We start from the raw sequence: 19,596 nt of genomic DNA, 5'->3' as shown, positions 1-19,596 counted from the left end.
TTTATATAGGGTATGTTATGCAGAACGGGACGCACATGTTTCAAATATTGTCACAGCTGCTAAAATTTGACCACGCTTTTCTAAGCAGGAAATGCAAATCTTTTGTCCATTGTTTCAAGAAATTGGGTAGTTATGTTCACGTTTGAACAATGTACCTCATAATGCGTCATCCACGTCGTTATTGTAAGGTGGATTACGCACAAAATATATATCTTCGTGCAGCCTCCTGTTCACGGCAAAAATAAACATGCTTTGTCTGGCATTGCGTGCTATAGGACGGGTGGTATAAAAGAAAAGAAAGAATCGACGAAGGAGTAACTTGGATGCTAACGAGAAACATAATTTCGAACCGTTTGAGGTGAGCAGTATTTTTTCTTTATTTTTCTTTTTAAATATAGGTAGTCATCACATACTCTCAGAGGATGATATCCCCAAGCATTTCTTCAAAGTGTTGAGTCTATAAATATGCTGCTCATGTTATCCAGCCAAGGCTACACGTTATTGGGTCTTCAAGGAATGAGGCGGACTTTGGTTCAGGGCTTCCTGCAGTACATTTCAACAGGTTATGTTCTTGAGCTAGTTAGCGCATTATTAAGGAAGGCAGATCTGGCTCTCTGAAGACAGGACCAAAGTGCTTTGGTCGAACAAGTGCCAAGGAAGCGGAAGCCCCTGCAACAGGAAGCAAAGCACGGACACAGCTTCAGTGGTCGATAATCTCGTCAGCTGCAAAACGCATCGGCATTCACACATGTGGTATCGAACAGTAAAGCGTTCTCGCTGGTGGCCGCTTCTGTTCGAGACATAGATCTGGGGTTCTGTTTTCATTTTTGCGCTGAAGCCAAACGAATGGTCCTAAGAACGTAATCTGCAATGCTCCCCGAGATTTGTGCAAGGAATTATCTACACGTGCAGTAGGCCTCTAACACCAAACTTGGAAAGAAAAGAGTGTGTGATGTCACCCCCCTCTAAAAAAGCATCACCTCAATTCTTAACAGAAACAGGAAGTACAATAATGAGGTAAGAATTGCAATGAACAATAGGCACAAGCAAGTAGGCACAATGATAAACGAAAAAAACATACAGCCCTCAGGTTGGCTGACGTGCCTGATATGGCCTGAGATGTACGAATTGGGTTACTCAATTGACGTCACGAATGGCGAAATTGATAGTTTTTGATGCTGTCCGCGATATCCTCATGATGTAGAGCTCCGACACGTCGAAGCCCCTGTCGATGTTTCACAGAAGGAGCTTTTCACTGAGGCCTTGCTGGCATGTGGGTATCCAGAACCACACATGGTCATCTGGTTCTATAGTGACATGTGGCGTCGTCGAAGGCTGTAGCTGTGGCTGTCGGTGTTTTGTTGGCAATGGATGCGAAGAGGGGCTAGTAGTCGGGCATTTACGGTGTGATGAACTTTCATGGTGGCGTCAATGTTCTGAAGGCCCATGATGGCGTCAATGTTCTCTTCGTCGGAGACAGCGTCAAACCTAGCCGGTGATCCTTCCGTAGATGAACTTGTACTACACCATTTCCACCATTTCTTCCACAAGCATGTTGTACGGGAAGGTTACATACAGAAGGATGGCATCGCACACCTTGCACTTGATGTCGACGTACAATACGTGCCACTCTCAGAGAAGCCCCACCGCGGTGGTCCAGTGGCCAAGGTACTGGGCCACTGACACGCAGGTCGCGTGGTCAAATCCCGGCTGCAGTGGCTGCATTTTTGATTGAGGCGATAATGCTGTAGGACCATGTGCTGCGATATGAGTGCACGTTAAAGAACCCCTGGTGGTCTTAAATTCTGGAGCATACCACTACAGCGTCTCTCATAATCATATGGTGGTTTTTGAACGTTAAACCCGACATATCATCAGTTTTAGAGGGAACATGCAAACACAAAGCCAGCGGCCCGCGTGACCCGAACCTGCCTGAAGATCGTGGCAAGATTTGTAAACGTGCTTACCGGCACTTCCTTCGCAGAACAGGACTGACCACGCTGGTGCAGCACTTGGTCACTACCTGCCGTGACTACAGTGATTAGCGTGGCAGATGCTTATCAAGGCACTAAAGCAGTGCTTGGCGGGTTACGTCTGCTGCTTCCGCTCACGCGCTTGCCGAGTGCTTCTTTTTCCGCGCCGAGATTTGATCTGCCGCTGGTTGGCCGGCGCCTCGCCAGGTAATCAGCAGACACAAAAAAGGTGACACTTGTTTCTTGCCGTATGTTTCTTATCAGTTCTGATACGACACGATTCACGCCCACAGTGACTGAATTTTGATTAATAGAGAAATACAAAAAAAAGGTGCTTTTCAAGGTGGTTTTCATATTAATAAACACCTAATATTAATCACTGGGGGAGGGAGGTTGAAATTACAGGTACACAATGTGATTATGGGAGTCGACGTAGTGGAAGGCTCCAGAAATTTCAAACACCTGGGGTTTCTTAACGTGCACCTAAATGTAAGAACTCGCTCGCTGAACTCTGTGCCGACCGGTTTTGCCCTCGTTATCTCCGATGACAGCGCAGCTCTGGCCAACTGGGTTGGCCCTACGCCAACTCCTGCTGCCGGTCCCGCACGACGACGACAGCGCAGCTCCTGCATTCTCCTGTCGCCGACAAGAGCTCTCGCCAGTGGTGCCCGTCATCGGACTCCTGGGACCGTGTTTCATCTTTCCTATCTCTGTTCTGTCGTCGCTCGCTGTCCCTGCACATCTCTGTCTCTCTCTCTCTAACTTTAATCCTATTCTTTTAATTTCTCCTTACCCCCATCCCTTGTGAGCGACTGTTGAGGTGTCGCACCTGATGCAGACAGTTACGGGGCTCACTTTTCTCTTCTTTTCCCTTTTATAACCACAATCTAAGTGCACGGGCCTCGAACATTCCCACTTGCAACGATAACGTGACCGCCGCGGTTGGGTTCAATCCGTTGACCTTCAGGTTAGCCGTAGAGAAACTCGAGAATACCGTGGCGGGTAAAGAAAACACTTGATGATGCAATCCGTTTGAATTAGTTCAATACGAAAGTTGCAATGGGGGTTTTCCGGTAATACTTGTTGAAAATACAGATATTACTTGTTGATAATAGCGCTTGTATTAAAAGCTTTCCAAAGGATCGTCACTCAAGAAGCTTGGTTTTTTACGTACGCGGCAATTCTGGGTATTATCTGTTGAAGTTTGCTTTAGTTTGATTACATTTTTGGGCATTTATATCAGTGGTACTACCTCCTTATATATGTGCCTGACGGTTATGGCTTGAAAAGCTATCTGAATTCGAAAATAAATAAAGAAGTTGTTGCTAGTAGCACTCAGTCCTGTCCACCTGTGGCAACCTGTAAATTTCCATATTTCGCCTGACGCTAAATAAAATTCTTTCGATACGGTGTGATCCCTAATATTATTCTGACCCTGGTTTGCTATATTCAAGCAAATATTAGTTTAACGTTTGAAAATCATGAGGTTTCGATCATTGAAGCAAAATATGTAGAAGCGCCATATTTCAGATATGCGATAAGAAACCCTTTTACGGAAAGTGTTGCACCTCGCTTACATGTGTGTGCAAAAAAAATCGCGTGCGTAGAACTGTACATCACAATAAGCGAGGAAGGGAAAATTTATCCGCCATATTTTTGCGAGAAAGATCAACCAGGCCAGATCTACAGCCTCTTCACATGAGAGTGGTGCAAAGCTTCGTTTTGTATCGGGCGATGTAACCCCCTGATTTAAGTAAGGCCTTCATCCTGGCAAGAAGACACCTGTAAAGCGGGTCCATGAAGTATGAACTACACTTAAGGTGCTACCACGTGTTGTTTACAGAAGGCCACAAGCCATGGTCATTCGCAGATTTTCGGTGGATACTTGGGCGAGAGAGACAATTTGTTTCAGCTTCGCACGTTATTCACAATGTTCAAGTGAGATGGCTGCGGGGGCCTGATGAGCGCAGCCACTTGACACTGCAGTAGTAGGTAGTCTACCCTTTTGGCAAAGCGAACCGGCGCGCGATCGTGCTGTAAACTGCAGGCATGCTGCGATGTCATGGGACTGGTCGTCAGTTGAAGGCCGACTATGGTCACAATATTGTTATATTTGTCTGCTGTGAGGTGGCTCTGTATGCAGCCCTAAACACTTACCACAGCTCATGCACTTGCTGCTACTCACTGAACAAACTCGGGCTGAACCTATAATATCAACACACATGAACAGAAAAACAATGTTTCAGAAGGCTGTATGAACCGGTACCATTGTTTTGCAAGGTAGATGATATCAAAACGGAAGGAACTACAAAACATCACACCAAACTTAACATTATTGATACAAAATCAGCCGTTTGACTCTCGGCAGCAGACACCTTCATATTTGTGGTGCAAGCACGCTTTACAAATCCCACATATGGCTATATGGATAAGTGGTGTAAGAATGCTGAAGAAATTTTGAACATGGCTCTTAGGTGAGGTGCGTATTTTTTTGTGAACTCTGACCAGTTAGAACTGAAATAGCCAGTTTGCTTTACAATAAACATTTCAGCAAAGTTATGAAACTGGAGATGACTGAATACCATTCAAACATACCTAGTTCTACTTGGTCGCCAGACATTAGCACTCTGGTCCCATTCTGTAATAGAGGTGCATTGTCATGCCAGTAGTCAGCGGACGCCGCTTCCTGCTGCTAGGAAAACGAAAGGTGCTTTGACTTCTTCTCGTTTGTCAGAAGCTGCTTTTGCACTGCCATCCTGCTCTTGATTCCTTATTCAGCCAGTCGTCGTTACACAGTTCTTTTGAAAGGAGTCAGTGGAAAGCACTGGCGTATTTCATTAGCTGAAGCCCATAGCTTGGTCAGCTACGCTGGCAAGAGTACTCATATCTTCTTTCTGAGTTGTCACCCATCACTTTGGTTTCCGAAGGGCGTCCATGATTCTCATCTAATCACTGAAAGCTTGGGTAATTCTGTTAACTGTCTTTAGTGGCCTGTTTACCGTGGAAGCGACAGCATGCTGTACTTTTTAGTGTACAGATTCCCTATGCCAAGCCTTTCATCACCAGGTACCCTGGTCATGGCACAGCTAAGTGTGAACACCACCAAAACTCCTTTGAGCAAAAATTACGCTCCCAACTGTGAAATTCTGAGAAAGTGATAACGGATCCCATCACTTGTGTAAGCTACTGTCAATGCTCACCAAAAAGTTATTGGTCATCTCTGCGCAAGCGCTGAAGCCAGCCTGTTGCTTTTGATAACAGACAAGAAAAATTTTGCTTCACGCAGCGAGCGTAAGGAGCTTGCCCTCCCGCCTACTGCAGCCTAGCAGGACGCTAGCGCACGCTTAGCGCTAAGGCAGGGAAGTAGCAGACGACAACGGCCACAAACCACCCTTACGAATTTGTGGGCATGATGCGCCTTTCCAAACCTCGCCAGTAGTTAGCACCCCGTAGACCACCAGCTGAGCGCTCAAGTAATCGACATGACAATAAACCGCACTGTACATAACCAGGATGTCAATGATTGTGTTGTTTAGATGTTAGCTGGGAACACTGGCTTCTGGCTGGTAGGCGGTGGACGGGCGCTGAGTTGTCTGACTGTTTGTAAAAATCATCTGAAGTAGGTCTGTAGTAAAGGCTGTACTTCTGCTTGTAATGAGGACCGCCGCAGCACCGTGACATAGGATGACGTTCACAACGAAGGACTCGACTTCGTGGATGGCACTGCCTTTGACCTGTTCAACAAAGGTTCTTGGCCTCAGCGTACTTGGAGAGGTAGGTGGTAGCTACGACGATCTATTGGTTTCCAGAATTGGAACTTGGAAAGAGCCCCAGTAAGCACATACGAGCAGGCTGAAACGGCTGGTGAGTAGGCTTCATGGTCTGCAGAAGACCATCTGGCTTGTCGGCACTGTCTTCCGTCGCTGGCGATCTCGGCAAGACTGCGTTGTGAGTTGCATCAGTAGTGATAATAACTATATCTGGGGTTTTACGTTCCAGAAGCACGATATGACTATCAGAGATGCCGTAGGGGAGGGCTCTGGAAATCGCGACCACCTGGGGTTCTCTAACGTGCACCTAGTTCTAAGTACACGGGCCTCAAACATTACGCCTCTGTTGAAAATGCAGCCGCTGCAGCCATGATTCGATTTCGCGACCTTAGCGTCAGCAGTCGAGCGACACAGCCGCTAGTCCACCACGGTGGGGCGACGTCGGTAGTGAAGCGAGGCCAGTAATCCGTTTCTTGTATACTGGTGAGCTTGGAGGAAAATATAATGTGCTCAGCCGTCAGTTTGTCCTGCAAAGCTTCCAGAACCCCTGGACGTAATGTAGAAGCGACTACGAGGAGCCAGATGACCCGAAGTGGCGAGAAGATTTTATTTTTTTTATTTATTCCTTCATCTGTGCAACAATACAACATTGTCATGGTGCTGAGGGCAAAATGTGACGTTAGAAGAAACGTCACCTGACTAGGCCTCGAGCACTATCCACGCACTCACTGCACAGAATATACTCTTGCATGTGGTGAATAAGTAACAGAAGTGCTATCACGTGTAAATATGCAGTAGAAATTAGATTTAGACATTGGTAAAATTGAATAATAAAAAAGAAATGCGGCTTTAACTATATACTACGAGAAACATCATAAACATAAATAATACTTAGGAATGGTAGGAAAACCGACTTACAGATATATTGACAATAATAGCATTGCAATGCACCCATTACAAAGAATGAATAAAGAGATACATAATAGTCAACTAAATAAAGCTCTACATGAGTAAACATTAAAAAAAATATTCTTTAAAAGCAGAACGCACGCAAAATATTTTCTTCAAAAGAACGTCATTCCGAAAGACAAATGGTACCAGTTCCCACTTGAATAACTTTGGAACAATGGTGACCTTGCTCTCGAGGAGCTCCGCAAGGCTCTTGAGTTTCTGATCGGCACGCTGTCTATTCGCCGATAGGTGGTCTTGACGTCCATGAATAGTTTTCAGATGCATGTTTATTCTTTGAAAAGCTGGTATTGACGTCGGAGGCTAGTTGAGGAGGCAAGCTCTTTGGTGTAGGTTCGGAATAACCAGTGGGGGCGAAAGTATTGATAGCATCCCCAAGTTCTTGAATGCCGGTAACCGTCGCCCCTTTTTTCACGTGCTTGTACTCGTTACTGAAATTCGGGATTAGCACTATTCTTTTCCCTCTCCGCAGCTCGTCTATTCCCTCTATATAACCACCAGATCACCAACGTAGTTGGTGACCTGGTGGTTATATAGCGGGAATAGACGAGCTGGGAATAGACGAGCAACCACCATACCACCAACGTAGTTGGTGATCTGGTGGTTGCCGCCTCGCTTAACGATGCTGTCGTGTTCCGCTGATATCTGAGTGCCAAAGGAAATAATGACGCTTGAGTGAGGCGGATGGTGACCTAGATTTGAACACATTGAAAGCGTGCTTCCCGGATGGTGCGTGTAGTGGTAGCGCTTTTACAGTTGAAGCTGTTATCAGATAACAACGGCAGTAACAGGAGGATAGTTGTCCACCACCGCCGCCCGTTTCCGTAACGGCTATCGCGCAAAATATTACCAAAATTGAAACGAGAAATGAAATTGCCAGGCCTGCATGGCTACAACATGTAAAACCGTCATAGCAAAAGCAAGAGGAGCGTCCTTTCTAGGGTTCATTGTTGACTCACATGGGGAAATATAAAAACTACCAGGCCTGCGCGGAACGCGCAGCACAGTGAGCGCGAAAGCTGGAAGAGCGGCCTTTCTAGAGCCTTTTTTAAGTGCGAATGCAATTTATAACCGACCCTGAAACCGCCGTCCGCGGTGCTCCTCCTCCTCTCTCCTAGCAACGGCGCAAGGAGCGTAGAGGAGCGTCTGTAGCAACGGCGCAGCGATGTCACACACCACGTGATTACGCACGCTCCGCCTTCCGCTCTGTGGCAGCGCGCGCCAGCCACGACTTGCTCGAGATCGGCAGTCGTCATAGGTATGGATCCATCGCAGGCATCAACCTCGACTGCAATACCTCCAACAACGAGTACAACGCAATCGAATGCGAGCGTTGCACGCGCCGTTGAAGATGTCACGCCGGTTGAAGACAAGGCAGCGCGGCGAAGGGCCCGTGATGCCGAGCGCAAGCGGGCGAAGCGGGCCACGGACATGAACATAAATATAGTGCGAATTTACTCTCACATATGCGCGTAAACTCACAAAGATTTCCCGAGTGGGTCTAATGGTTCCTGGGAATCGCAATGTGATCACACGGGGGAGTTTGCGTTAACTCACTGGCGAATGCCAATGGATTTTAACTTTACTCCCTCTCATAGCATCACCCCGTGCATTCGCACTTAACCATGTTCACCTTTAGGGAAATGCTTGGAAGTTTTTAAATTATTTTGGGTAACTGCTACAAGAACACTTCCAGCGTACCCACTGCACGACGGATCAACATACTTTTCGTTTAGTAGAGAAGCATTCACGATGGTGATGATGGCATTCATGAATAGCTCGCACCCACTCTGGGAGGCTGGCCAAGAAACGAAAAATTAGGAGAGATCGCATAATGATTGTATATCTAATGAGTTTTAATTAGGTTACAAAAATAATTTTACTAATCAAGGAATTGGCGACCAAAACCGCCCTGATTCGATTAAGAATCTTCCTACAGCAAAAGAGATAACCCAGTAACAATGACATAATGAGGAGCCTCCAGAGCATTTACTGTGCCATTCTACGTCATTCTCTGGAAAAGCTTGGTGCTCTCTTCACACGTAGAATTGATTTTGTGCAATTTTTTGTGCTGTTCCTGACGACATAAAGAGGTATGGCTCAATATGTTGTAATGAGTTCTAGAGTTGGACAACCCACGTGTTATGCAACTCTCATAGTTTGACACCTCGTCGTGCCTTTTCTGTTCCAAAACGCTTTATTAACGATATTGTTAACGAGATTACTTTCCTGACAAGAAGCCTGCCTAGGGTCCGTTTGCATCGAAGCTTCAAGTACCGGCGTGGCTCAGTGGTAGAATACTGGGCTGGGACACAGTGGACCCGGACTGGAATCCCCTATTGTCATTGTTGTTTTTGTTTACTGATGTTTTTTTTCTATTTCGTGCAATAGTGGTTACGGACATTGGCATTCGTGGCGGCGTACAACTATGGCACCCTTGTTGTGACAGCTTTCGTTATAGAACAGGTAAAGAAGCTTCCGCAATGCCTTTATTCGTTTTAGTCTGGATAATGAGTCGAGGTTCCCGCAAAACAAATGCAAGGTAATACGAGCACCTTTTTAGCGCTGTGGCCGATCATGATAAATAACTGCGCTGAGCCTTTTCAATAGCTTCGAAGCATTCAGCGGCCAACTCGTGGCGCGATTAGCATCGCGTGACACCTTGTTGGGTTTTTACCCTTCTCTGACGCCTTATTAAATATGTTAACATTGTTGCAGGCAAGACATTAACCTTGTATAGGGTATTTTTGCGAAAAAGGCTCAAATGCTAGTGGCCCTAAGAAGTCGAATACTGTACTGCCAACGTGATCGCCCGGGTGAAAATCATGTTTATTCCTAAAAATTTCTGCTACCTATTACAACGAAAGCGTTATGAGATCCCAACTCGGGTGTCACGCAGCGCTTGTACTGGTCCGCCGCCGCCACCGCCACTGCCGCCAGTGTCCCGTAACCTCATCGCGCTAAATTAGCAAGAAAAAAACAAAAACAAAACTCTAAGAAGGCTTGAACAGGGGTCCGCTGGATGCGAGCCCCGTATCCTACCAGTGAGCCATGCTGGTGCTTGGGACTTGTTGGCAAACTTGATGTCGGGAAAGCAAGGACGATAATACCACTTATAAAGCGTTTTAAAACGCGAAAAGCAAGCAATTGTCGCACAATGCGAATAGGGTAAAGAATGGGCCGTGCAATGTTCTAAGTCATCAAAAAAGTTTGTTTTTGTTCCCTTATTAACTGTGGCGCATACCCACTTTGGCACAAAACACTACAACAATTGGCACAAAACACTACAACAATTGGCACAAAATTACTCGCGATAGTTTACCGGATACCACGCTTCTAAGGATGAGGAATAAACGTTTATTTTCGAGACGGTGTAGCGGTGTAGGTTTCGCGTTCACCTTAGGTGGGAGGTGTCCTCATTCCAGGAACCGTCGGCCTTCGCTGCCTCCTTGGCCCTGGCGTCGTTGTTGGTCCAGGGCCTTGGAGGACCGGGACGAACAACGACGCTTCTAAGCAGAATGACAAACAATAACATAGCGAATGCCAGCCTACTACACTAAAGTATTAATAATGCTGTAGTGGGTATCAAGCAAGTGTGCTTGCAACAGTTACCCAATCAGTGTTTAGAAAAGGCCATGAAAAGTTACTTTTCTAGCTTTCGCTGTGACATTGCTGCGCCTTCCGCACAAGCTATCCGTTTTTACAGTTTTTTTCTTGATTTTTCTGGATCGCTGTTTGGGGAATCGAAAAATAAACAATACGCTGGTGGTGGCGTACAACTACGACGCCAAAACTGGCTCTTGGGAATTCAATACTGTTTTTTGTCATGACATATACGGGTTTCAAACACCAGCGTTTTTAACACAGCCTTTGCCAAGAGCACAAAATAATTCCTTACCGATGACTAGACAGGTGGTCATCATCATCATCATCATCATCATCATCATCATCATTATCATGATCATCCTGACGACGTCCACTGCAGGACAAAGGGCTCTCCCATGTTCCGCCAGTTAACTCGGTCCTGTGCTTGCTGCAGCCAATTTATATCAGCAAAGTTCTTAATCTCATCTGCCCACCTAACTTCCTGTCTCCCCCTAAACCTCTTGCCTTTTCTGGGAATCCAGTTAGTTACTCTTCCTGTCCTGTCTACACGCTACATGCCCGGCCCATGTCCATTTCCTCTTCTTGATTTCAACTATTATATCCTTAACCCCCGTTCATTCCCTAATCCACTTTCCTCTCTTCCTGTCTCTTAAGGTTACACCTAGTTACACTTACCGTTTTCCTTTTCATTACTCGCTTCGTCGTCCTCAATTTAAGCTGAACACTTTTTGTGTGTCTCCATGTTTCTGCTCCGTAGCTAAGTACCAGCCGGATACAGCTGTTATATGCCTTCCTCTTGAGAGATAGTGGCAAACTACATGTCATAATTTGAGAGTGCCTGCCAAATGTGCTCCACCCCATTCTTATTCTTGTAGTTACTTCTATCTCGTGGTTCTGCTCCGCGGTTATTACCCGCCCTAAGTAGACATAGTCTTTTACAACTTCAAGTGGTCTATTACCTATCTCGAAGCGCTGCTCTCTTCCAAGGTAGTTGTACATTAGTTTCATTTTCTGCATATTAAATTTAGGACCCACCTTTCTGTTCTCCTTGTCTAACTCAGTATTCACGAGTTGCAATTCGTCCCCTGAGTTACTCAGCATTGCAATGTCATCGGTGAAGTGCAGGTTACTAAGGTTCTCTCCATTAACTCTTATCCCTAACTGTTCCCAATCTAAGCCTCTGAAAACCTCCTGTGAGCAAGTGGTAAATAGCATTGGGGAGATTGTATCCTTCTGCCTTACACCCTTCTTGCTTGGTATTCTGTTGCTTTCTTTATGAAGCACTATGGTAGCAGTTGATTCCCTGCAGATTTCTTCCAGGATGTTTATATATGCTTTATCAACGCCCTGATTCCTCGGTGTCTGCATGACTGCTGATATTTCTACTGAATCAAACGCCTTCTCGTAATCTATGAAGGCTATGTATAGTGGTTGGTTTTATTGTGAGCATTTCTCTATTACCTCGTTGATATTATCAATGTGGTCGATTGTTGAGTAGCGTGTTCGAAATCCTGCTTGTTCCTTTGGTTGGTTGAATTCTAATGTTTTCCTAACTCTGTTAGAAATTACTTTTGTAAACAAGGTAGGTAGTGGGTGGCAGCAAAGAATAAAGGCCAGCACCAGTTGTATCTTCCGCCCAGGTCGAGTAAATCGCTTCATCGTGACCAACAAGTTTGAGGATACGGAAGCTTACTCACCCAGAGAGGTTTCAGTGTTGGGTCGATGATGATCAGTAAGAGTGGCCAACGTTTGCTCAGTTTTTACTGCCACTGTCATGGTGATCAGCCTATACCATAAGCTGTTATTAGATCACAATGGCAGTGACAGTTGGGTAGTTGTCCGCTGTCGCCGGTGTCGGTAACCTCTGTCACGCGTAATAGTAAGAAATATGACAGGAGAAAAAATAATGGTTCTTACCTGCCCGTAATCTGCGAATGTCGTCGAAAGACGATAGTCTTGCGTGTGGAGAGAATGGACAAAACATTTATTTGATGTTCTTAGATAGATATGTGGAGTTTAATGCCCCGAAACCACCATATGATTACTAGAAACGCCGTAGCGGAGGGTTCCGAAAATTTCGACACCCTGGGGTTTTATAACACGCACCCAAATCTGAGCACTTGGGCCTACAACATTCCCCTGTCCATCGGAAATGCAGCCGACGCAGCCGAGAATCAATCCCGTGACCTGCGGGTGGCAGCTGAGTGCCTTAGCCACTAGACCACCGCGGCGGGGCTCATTATTTTGTAGAAAGTACTACGTAGGGTACTTGATGTTCTGCGTAAGAAAATCGGTGAATGGTATTCTTGAGGCGCTGCGTTAGAGTGCCTCGAGCGTGCAGCGGAAGAGAACGAGCACATCAAGTCACATCACGCGTGAGATATGAGCGCCATCTGGTAGTTTTCTTGGAAAACAAAGCGCGTGGCTCTGAGACAGGTGTGTGCGCCTGTCTCAGAGGTGATCAGGTGTAGAACGCAAGGTCACGGGTAGGTGCCACCACCTTAGCACAGCGTTGGAAACACTCGCCTTTTCTTGCAAGGGTTGCATAATAAGCGCAGCGTGATAAACGCTACGTTCCTTAAAATTACCTATGTATGCCTGTTCTAGTAAAAGACGCACATGCAGAATATATACCTGTTGTTGTGGCACGCCAGACATGCGCGATAAGTGCTTTTTAATTGGCAATTGCACAAGTATGAACGATGAATCTTGAGCAAAATATGTGGTCGCGGCGGATGTGGTCAGCCGTTTCAAGTACCCGGTGCCGTTAAGAGTAGACAAACAGACAAGTGTACAGACAGACAGACAGACAGACAGACAGACAGACAGACAGACAGACAGACAGACAGACAGACAGATAGATAGATAGATAGATAGATAGATAGATAGATAGATAGATAGATAGATAGATAGATAGATAGATAGATAGATAGATAGATAGACCAAACTTTTTGCGTCGAAGGTCACCAAAAAAGACTATCGTCTTTAAAACTTGGAAGCTTTAAAAGCATGCGTCGCGAATACTTAGAACCCTCAATGGTAATCGAAAGCTTGTTACATCTTAAACAGATGACCCACACACCCTGCAAATACCGTTTCGAGCTCTGCGCATGTACAGTGGCACATGCGAAAATGTCAGTGCCGTTAAGAGAACAACGCTTTTCATACCCTTTCCCTAGTCCCCCAGCTTAAGGTAGCGAACCGCAAATCTTTCTGCTAATCTTTCCCCTTTCTGTTCGCATCCTTCCTTGGTACAACGACTTGCATCACTTGTCCATAGTTCACGTGTGACAAGTAGGAAACCTTTCTGCAATGTTTGGCGTTATATTTTCACCTTTGGCTTGTGTTATTCCAGGGCGCCCGTTGCTTAGTAACCGATGAAGCATGCCGCTTACTGACCGTATAATTCAATTTCCGTTACTAAATTGTATTTCTTAGGACGGATAATTTGTAGTAAAAATGCAAATTATCCCATGCAGGCGTATCCATGACCATCACGGTTAGCACTTCATCAAATAGGTCGGTGTTAGGAAATAATTTTTTAACATGACGTGCATTAAACCAGCATAGAAGGAAGCCACTTATGCCCGTGCATTTACCTCATCTTCAGCGCTATTCACACACCTGGCAGTAATAGTTCACGCACGCACTTACAATACACCTGCAAACTATCAATGCTGTAGCATACGTGAAGTTTGCCCTGTTTGCTTTGTCATACAGCACCGGTGATGACTTGGATTTGAAGTTGATGTAGCACAGAAAACGACGGATAGTGACGGAATATTAGACGCAATGGTCTCGTTTTCTTTCCCTAAAACACAAGGGCGTTTCGGCGAAGATCATAGCATAACAGAATATAACAGAGGGTGCAAAATGAAGGTAACAAACCTATTAACACGCTCCTCGTTCTTTTTATTACAGTTTTCGTTGTTTAAATGAAGTCAACAGAGAGGGTGCATGTTCTATAAGTGCCCAGTATTCATCGTTCAAGGTACCCTTTTCTATATGAAGACGATTTTTGAAGATCTTGAAACTAACTCGAAGTAACGTTGTGGATTCATTGGCAGTAACACTGCACGTTGTGGGGGGGGGGGGGGGGGGGCTCAGAACGGATTTTTGCTTTCGCATAATAGAGTACCAGGTACTCTAAATTGTTAAAAACTTTTTCCAAATACACCAACGTTGTGACTATAGTAACAACAACTTCCTCTAAATCTCCCTAATAGGCCAGCGGCATATGGGCTTATGAAGAGTACTTGGGTATTCAGCAGTTCTGAAATATATAACGGACGGCACAAACAGCTTTCAGTGTCTCCACTGTGCAAATGTAGAAAAAAAAACCTGAATGTACTAAGTAGATACCGAAACTCAATCTCCTATATAAAATTATTACGAAATACGCCTTTCTTTTATGCAGCCCACTGTTACATTGTCGAAATTTGGGAAATACAATACATCGTACACAAACTACAATACTGTAGCGCCCTCGTTCGGGCGGCGCGCAAACCGGAGAGCGCGCGATGGCGACAGAAGAAAATAAAGAAGGCGCTAGGCCGTGGCACGTGAAGCCACGGCTCGCGTTCCGGGCTGGCATCGGTTATCGTTCAGGCGTGTCTCTCTTTCGCTCCTGTGGCATAAGCCTACAAGTGGTGACCCGGACGAAGACAATGACTGACTCGAATGCACCCTCAACCGAACAAGCCTGACGTCCGCAGGACGTCTCGGCCGTGCAACTGCGTCTCCCATCTTTCTGGCCACAGGACCCGCAAGTTTGGTTTCATCCGGTCGAGGCGCAATTCTCCCTGTACCGCATCGCCTCGGAAACGACACGCTACTACCACGTAGCCTCCGTCCTTCCTCTTGACGTTGCCAGCGAGCTCTCCGACGTCCTCTCCAACCCCTCGGACACTACGCCATATCAGCACCTTAAAACCAAGGTGCTAGAACGATTCATGCCTTCGGAACGCGTCCGCCTACAGGAGCTCCTTGCAGAGGGGGACCTTGGCGACAGGCGCCCCTCCCAACTACTGCGCCGAATGCGACAGCTTCTTGGGAAACACGACGTCTCTGCCCACTCAGCGTTGCTTCGCGAGCTCTTCCTCCAACGCCTTTCTCAGCCAATCCGCCTCGTCCTCGCGGCGGCCGGCGACGTCAATCTCGACCGCCTGGCGGAGCTCGCCGATCAGGTTCATGAAGCGACCTCCCCATCTGTCAACGCTGTCTTACCACCAGCAGACACAGCGATTTCGCGCCTTGAGGCCCGCATCGACGAACTCGCCGCCTCCATTGCCGCACTCCGGAGCCCCCTGCAGGAGACTCGTTCGCCTTGTTCCGATCGTCGAGCTCTTCCACGCACACGAGATGCTCGGAGTCCCAGCCCTCCACCCCTCTGCTGGTACCACCGGCGTTTCCGACACCGAGCCACGAAGTGTACACCCCCATGTTCGTGGCAGGGAAACGTCTGCCGGGATCACTGACGGCGGCGTGTGATCTCCCTTCTCGTCCCAGCCGCCTTTTCATGGTCACGGACCAGCTATCGGGCGCCAGATTCCTTATAGATACGGGCGCGGAAATTAGCGTTGTGCCCCCGACTAAGGCTGATCGTTCAAAGTCACAGGGGCAAGTGCTTCGCGCTGCCAACGCCTTGTCTATAGCAACGTATGGGCTCCGATCTCTCACCCTCGACTTCGGCCTTCGCTGCATTTTCCGGTGGGTTTTCGTCATCGCAGACGTGGTTCAACCGATCATCGGCTCGGACTTCCTCTCATACTTCGATTTGGACGTCAGCGTGCGGCGGCGCCGCCTCATAGATGGTAAGACTCGTCTCTCCATTTCGGGAGTCCTGTCCGACATCGCTCCACTGGCCATCCGCATGCTGATACCTTCCTCACCGTCCGAAAAAATCTTGGCGAGTTTCCCGGAGTTAACTAAACCGTGCAACCTCACTCAGCCGCCTAAACATACGGTGACACACCACACCGTCACCCGGGGTACACCGGCAGCCGCTCGACCACGCCGCCTGTTCGGAGACCGCCTAGCTATTGCTAAACGGGAGTTTGACCACATGCTGCAGCTCGGCATTATCCGCCCGTCGTCAAGTGCTTGGGCTTCCCCGCTGCATTTGGTGCCAAAGCGTGATCCTGGTGACTGGCGTCCTTGTGGGGACTATCGAGCGTTGAACGCCAAGACTGTCCACGACAGCTATCCTTTACCTCACATCCAGGATTTTACATCGCGCCTCGACGGCTGCACAATTTTCAGCAAAGTGGACCTTGTTAAGGCGTACCACCAGATTCCTGTCGAGCCCGCCGACATACCTAAGACCGCCATCACGACGCCCTTTGGGTTGTTTGAATACGTGCGGATGCCTTTTGGACTCCGCAATTCGGCTCAAACTTTCCAGCAGTTCATTTCTGAGGTCACACGGGGTCTTCCTACTGTGTTCGCGTACTTTGACGATGTCCTCATCGCCAGCCGCACACCTGAAGATCATGAGCACCATCTACGCGCTCTGTTCCAACGTCTTCAGCAGTACGGCCTCGTTGTGAACGCCTCTAAGTGCACTTTCGGCGCATCTGAGCTCGAGTTCTTGGGCCATCACATATCATCCAAAGGAATACGCCCTCTCCGGTCCCACGTTAAAGCAATTCAGGATTATCCTCAGCCTACAACACTGCGCCAATTACGCCAATTCCTGGGGCTTGTGAATTTTTCCAGGCGCTTCATACCACACTGTGCCGAACTGCTACGACCGCTCACCGACCTCCTTCGGTCGACCGCCGGCCCGTCCTCCGCCATTCCTTGGTCGTCAGAGGCCCAGGCCGCCTTTGCTGCTGCTAAGCAAGCGGTCGCTAACGCCGTGCTTCTCATTCATCTACGCAGCAACGCCCCTACTCGGTTGATGGTGGACGCATCCAGCGTGGCCGTCGGAGCCGTCTTACAGCAGTGCATTAACTCTGAGTGGAGACCCTTGTCATTTTACTCTCGGAAGCTACTTCCTGCTGAGACCCACTACAGCGTCTTTGGCCGGGAATTACTAGCCATCTACGCTGCAATACAGCACTTTCGGCATTTCCTGGAAGGATGCTCGTTTTACGTGCTGACTGACCATAAGCCACTGGCGTATGTTTTCCGCACTAACTCATCCAAGTACGTGCCCCGTGAACTCCGCCATCTGGCTTATATATCGGAGTTCACGACTGATATCCGCCACGTGAAAAGAGCTGACAACACCGCCGCAGATGCCCTTTCTCGTATAGCCACGGTTGACTCTCCACCGCCAACCATCGACTGGGCCTCATTCTCCTCGGCACAGCAGGATGATAGAGAGCTTGCCGCTTTTCGGGAGAACCCCCGTTCTCTCCGATTACGCCTGGTGCCTCATCCATTATCATCTGAGCGCTTGTGGTGCGATGTCTCAGCTGACCTTCCCCGCCCTTTCGTTCCCGCTTCATTACGACGCACCGTTTTCCACTCCTTACACGACATCTGTCACCCCGGCATTCAGGCTACTCAACGTCTTCTCACCCAGCGCTATGTCTGGCCCGGAATCAACGGTGATGTGCGCGCTTGGACGCGCATGTGCCTGCCCTGCCAGATGACAAAGGTCTCCCGTCATACTAAGACGCCACCCCAACCTTTCCTTCCCCCCGGCCGTCGTTTCGACCATGTTCATCTAGACATTGTGGGCCCTCTACCAGTGTCTCAGGGGTACCGTTATATATTGACCATGGTCGATCGCTTCACACGCTGGCCAGAGGCTGTTCCAATTCAAAATATCACAGCCGAGACAGTTGCCCGCGTTTTCATTTCTACGTGGGTATCCCGTTTTGGCTGTCCTGGCACCGTGACAACAGACCGTGGACGTCAGTTTGAGTCCTCGCTGTTTACTTGCCTTAATCGCATCCTCGGAGCCAGACATTGCCGTACCACGGCTTATCATCCCTGCGCCAACGGCATGGTGGAACGCCTTCACCGACAACTGAAGACCGCCTTGACTACCCGCCTCAATAGAGCCACCTGGGTTGATGCCTTGCCACTGGTGCTCTTACGTTTACGAGCTGTCATCCGCGCAGACCTGCAGTGCTCAACAGCAGAGCTGGTGTATGGCACTTCTCTACGACTTCCGGGAGACTTCTTCACGTCAACGAAGCTACCAGACCAGCCACAGCAATTCCTACAACGCCTCCTCGACTGCGTTCAAGACCTCCGGCCCACTCCACCCAGACCTTCCGAACACAAGACCATATTCGCCCACCCTGATCTGGCCACTGCAACACATGTTTTCGTGCGCCACGACGCGGTCAGACCACCTTTGACACCAGCCTACGACGGACCATCCCGCGTCCTTCACCGCACCCCCAAAACTGCCACTCTACTTCAGAACAGCCGTGAAGAGACAGTCAGCTTGAACCGACTCAAGCCGGCATACCTGGAGACCGCCCTAGAAAGCCTCTCATCTACGACTGATCTTCCGTTGGAATACCACAAACGGCATGTCACATTCCGACTTCCAGTCTACACGGGGGGCCCTGTAGCGCCCTCGTTCGGGCGACACGCAAACCGGAGAGCGCGCGATGGCGACATAAGAAAATAAAGAAGGCGCTAGGCCGTGGCACGTGAAGCCACGGCTCACGTTCCGGGCTGGCATCGGTTATCGTTCAGGCGTGTCTCTCTTTCGCTCCTGTGGCATAAGCCTACAATACAAATACAAACTACAATACAAACTCGCAATTGTGGTATTTTATTATACCAAACTGAAAGATCGTATTTCGTAGAATATCTTCGTCGCGCAAGGATAATGGATACGTGAGCACGTGCGGTTTTCTTTATCGAGCTGCTACTTTTTTATGTTGAGGATTATTAATGCCAATCATGAGGTTATCATTTACATTTACGCCAACTCGTGGTATGAAATGTAACTGAATTATAAAATATGAAATACTGCTTTTACTTTGGCGTGAACTGATTGATATGTGAGGTTTAACGTCCCAAAACCACCATATGATTATGAGAGATGCCGTAGTGGAGGGCTCCGGAAATTTCGATTACCTAGGGTTCTTCAACGTGCGCCCAAATCTGAGCACATGGGCCTACGACCTTTCCGCCTTCATTGGAAATGCAGGCGCCACAGCCGGGATTTAATCCCGTGACCTGCGGGTCAGAAGCGGAGTACCTTAGCCATTAGACCACCGCAGTGGGGCTTGGCGTGAACTAATACGCATGCGATTACATATATAAAAGTCTATTTCAGGAAATGATTTCACCCATTTTGTTGA

At 47.9% G+C, this 19,596-nt stretch overlaps 1 protein-coding gene across 2 annotated transcripts in view; it reads left to right on the top strand.

Annotated features, from left to right (window-relative positions):
• Positions 1-228: 228 nt before the first annotated feature.
• LOC119165649 (uncharacterized) overlaps positions 229-19,596 on the top strand; it is a 46,713-nt gene continuing 27,345 nt past the window's right edge. Inside the window, exons 1-2 of one of the 2 annotated variants that reach the window (XM_037417754.2) lie at positions 252-358; positions 14,240-14,309. In XM_037417754.2, the coding sequence (XP_037273651.1) occupies positions 324-358; positions 14,240-14,309 (105 nt within the window). In that variant the 5' untranslated portion in view covers positions 252-323. Of the gene's footprint in view, positions 359-14,239; positions 14,310-19,596 lie in introns of both variants that reach the window. The other variant, XM_037417755.2, reaches the window with a different exon arrangement.

This window comes from Rhipicephalus microplus, chromosome 8, assembly GCF_043290135.1.
Source record: "Rhipicephalus microplus isolate Deutch F79 chromosome 8, USDA_Rmic, whole genome shotgun sequence".
Lineage (NCBI taxonomy): Eukaryota > Metazoa > Arthropoda > Arachnida > Ixodida > Ixodidae > Rhipicephalus > Rhipicephalus microplus.
The sequence above is the reverse complement of the archived record's forward strand: the minus strand, read 5'-3'. Positions and strand labels throughout refer to the sequence as shown.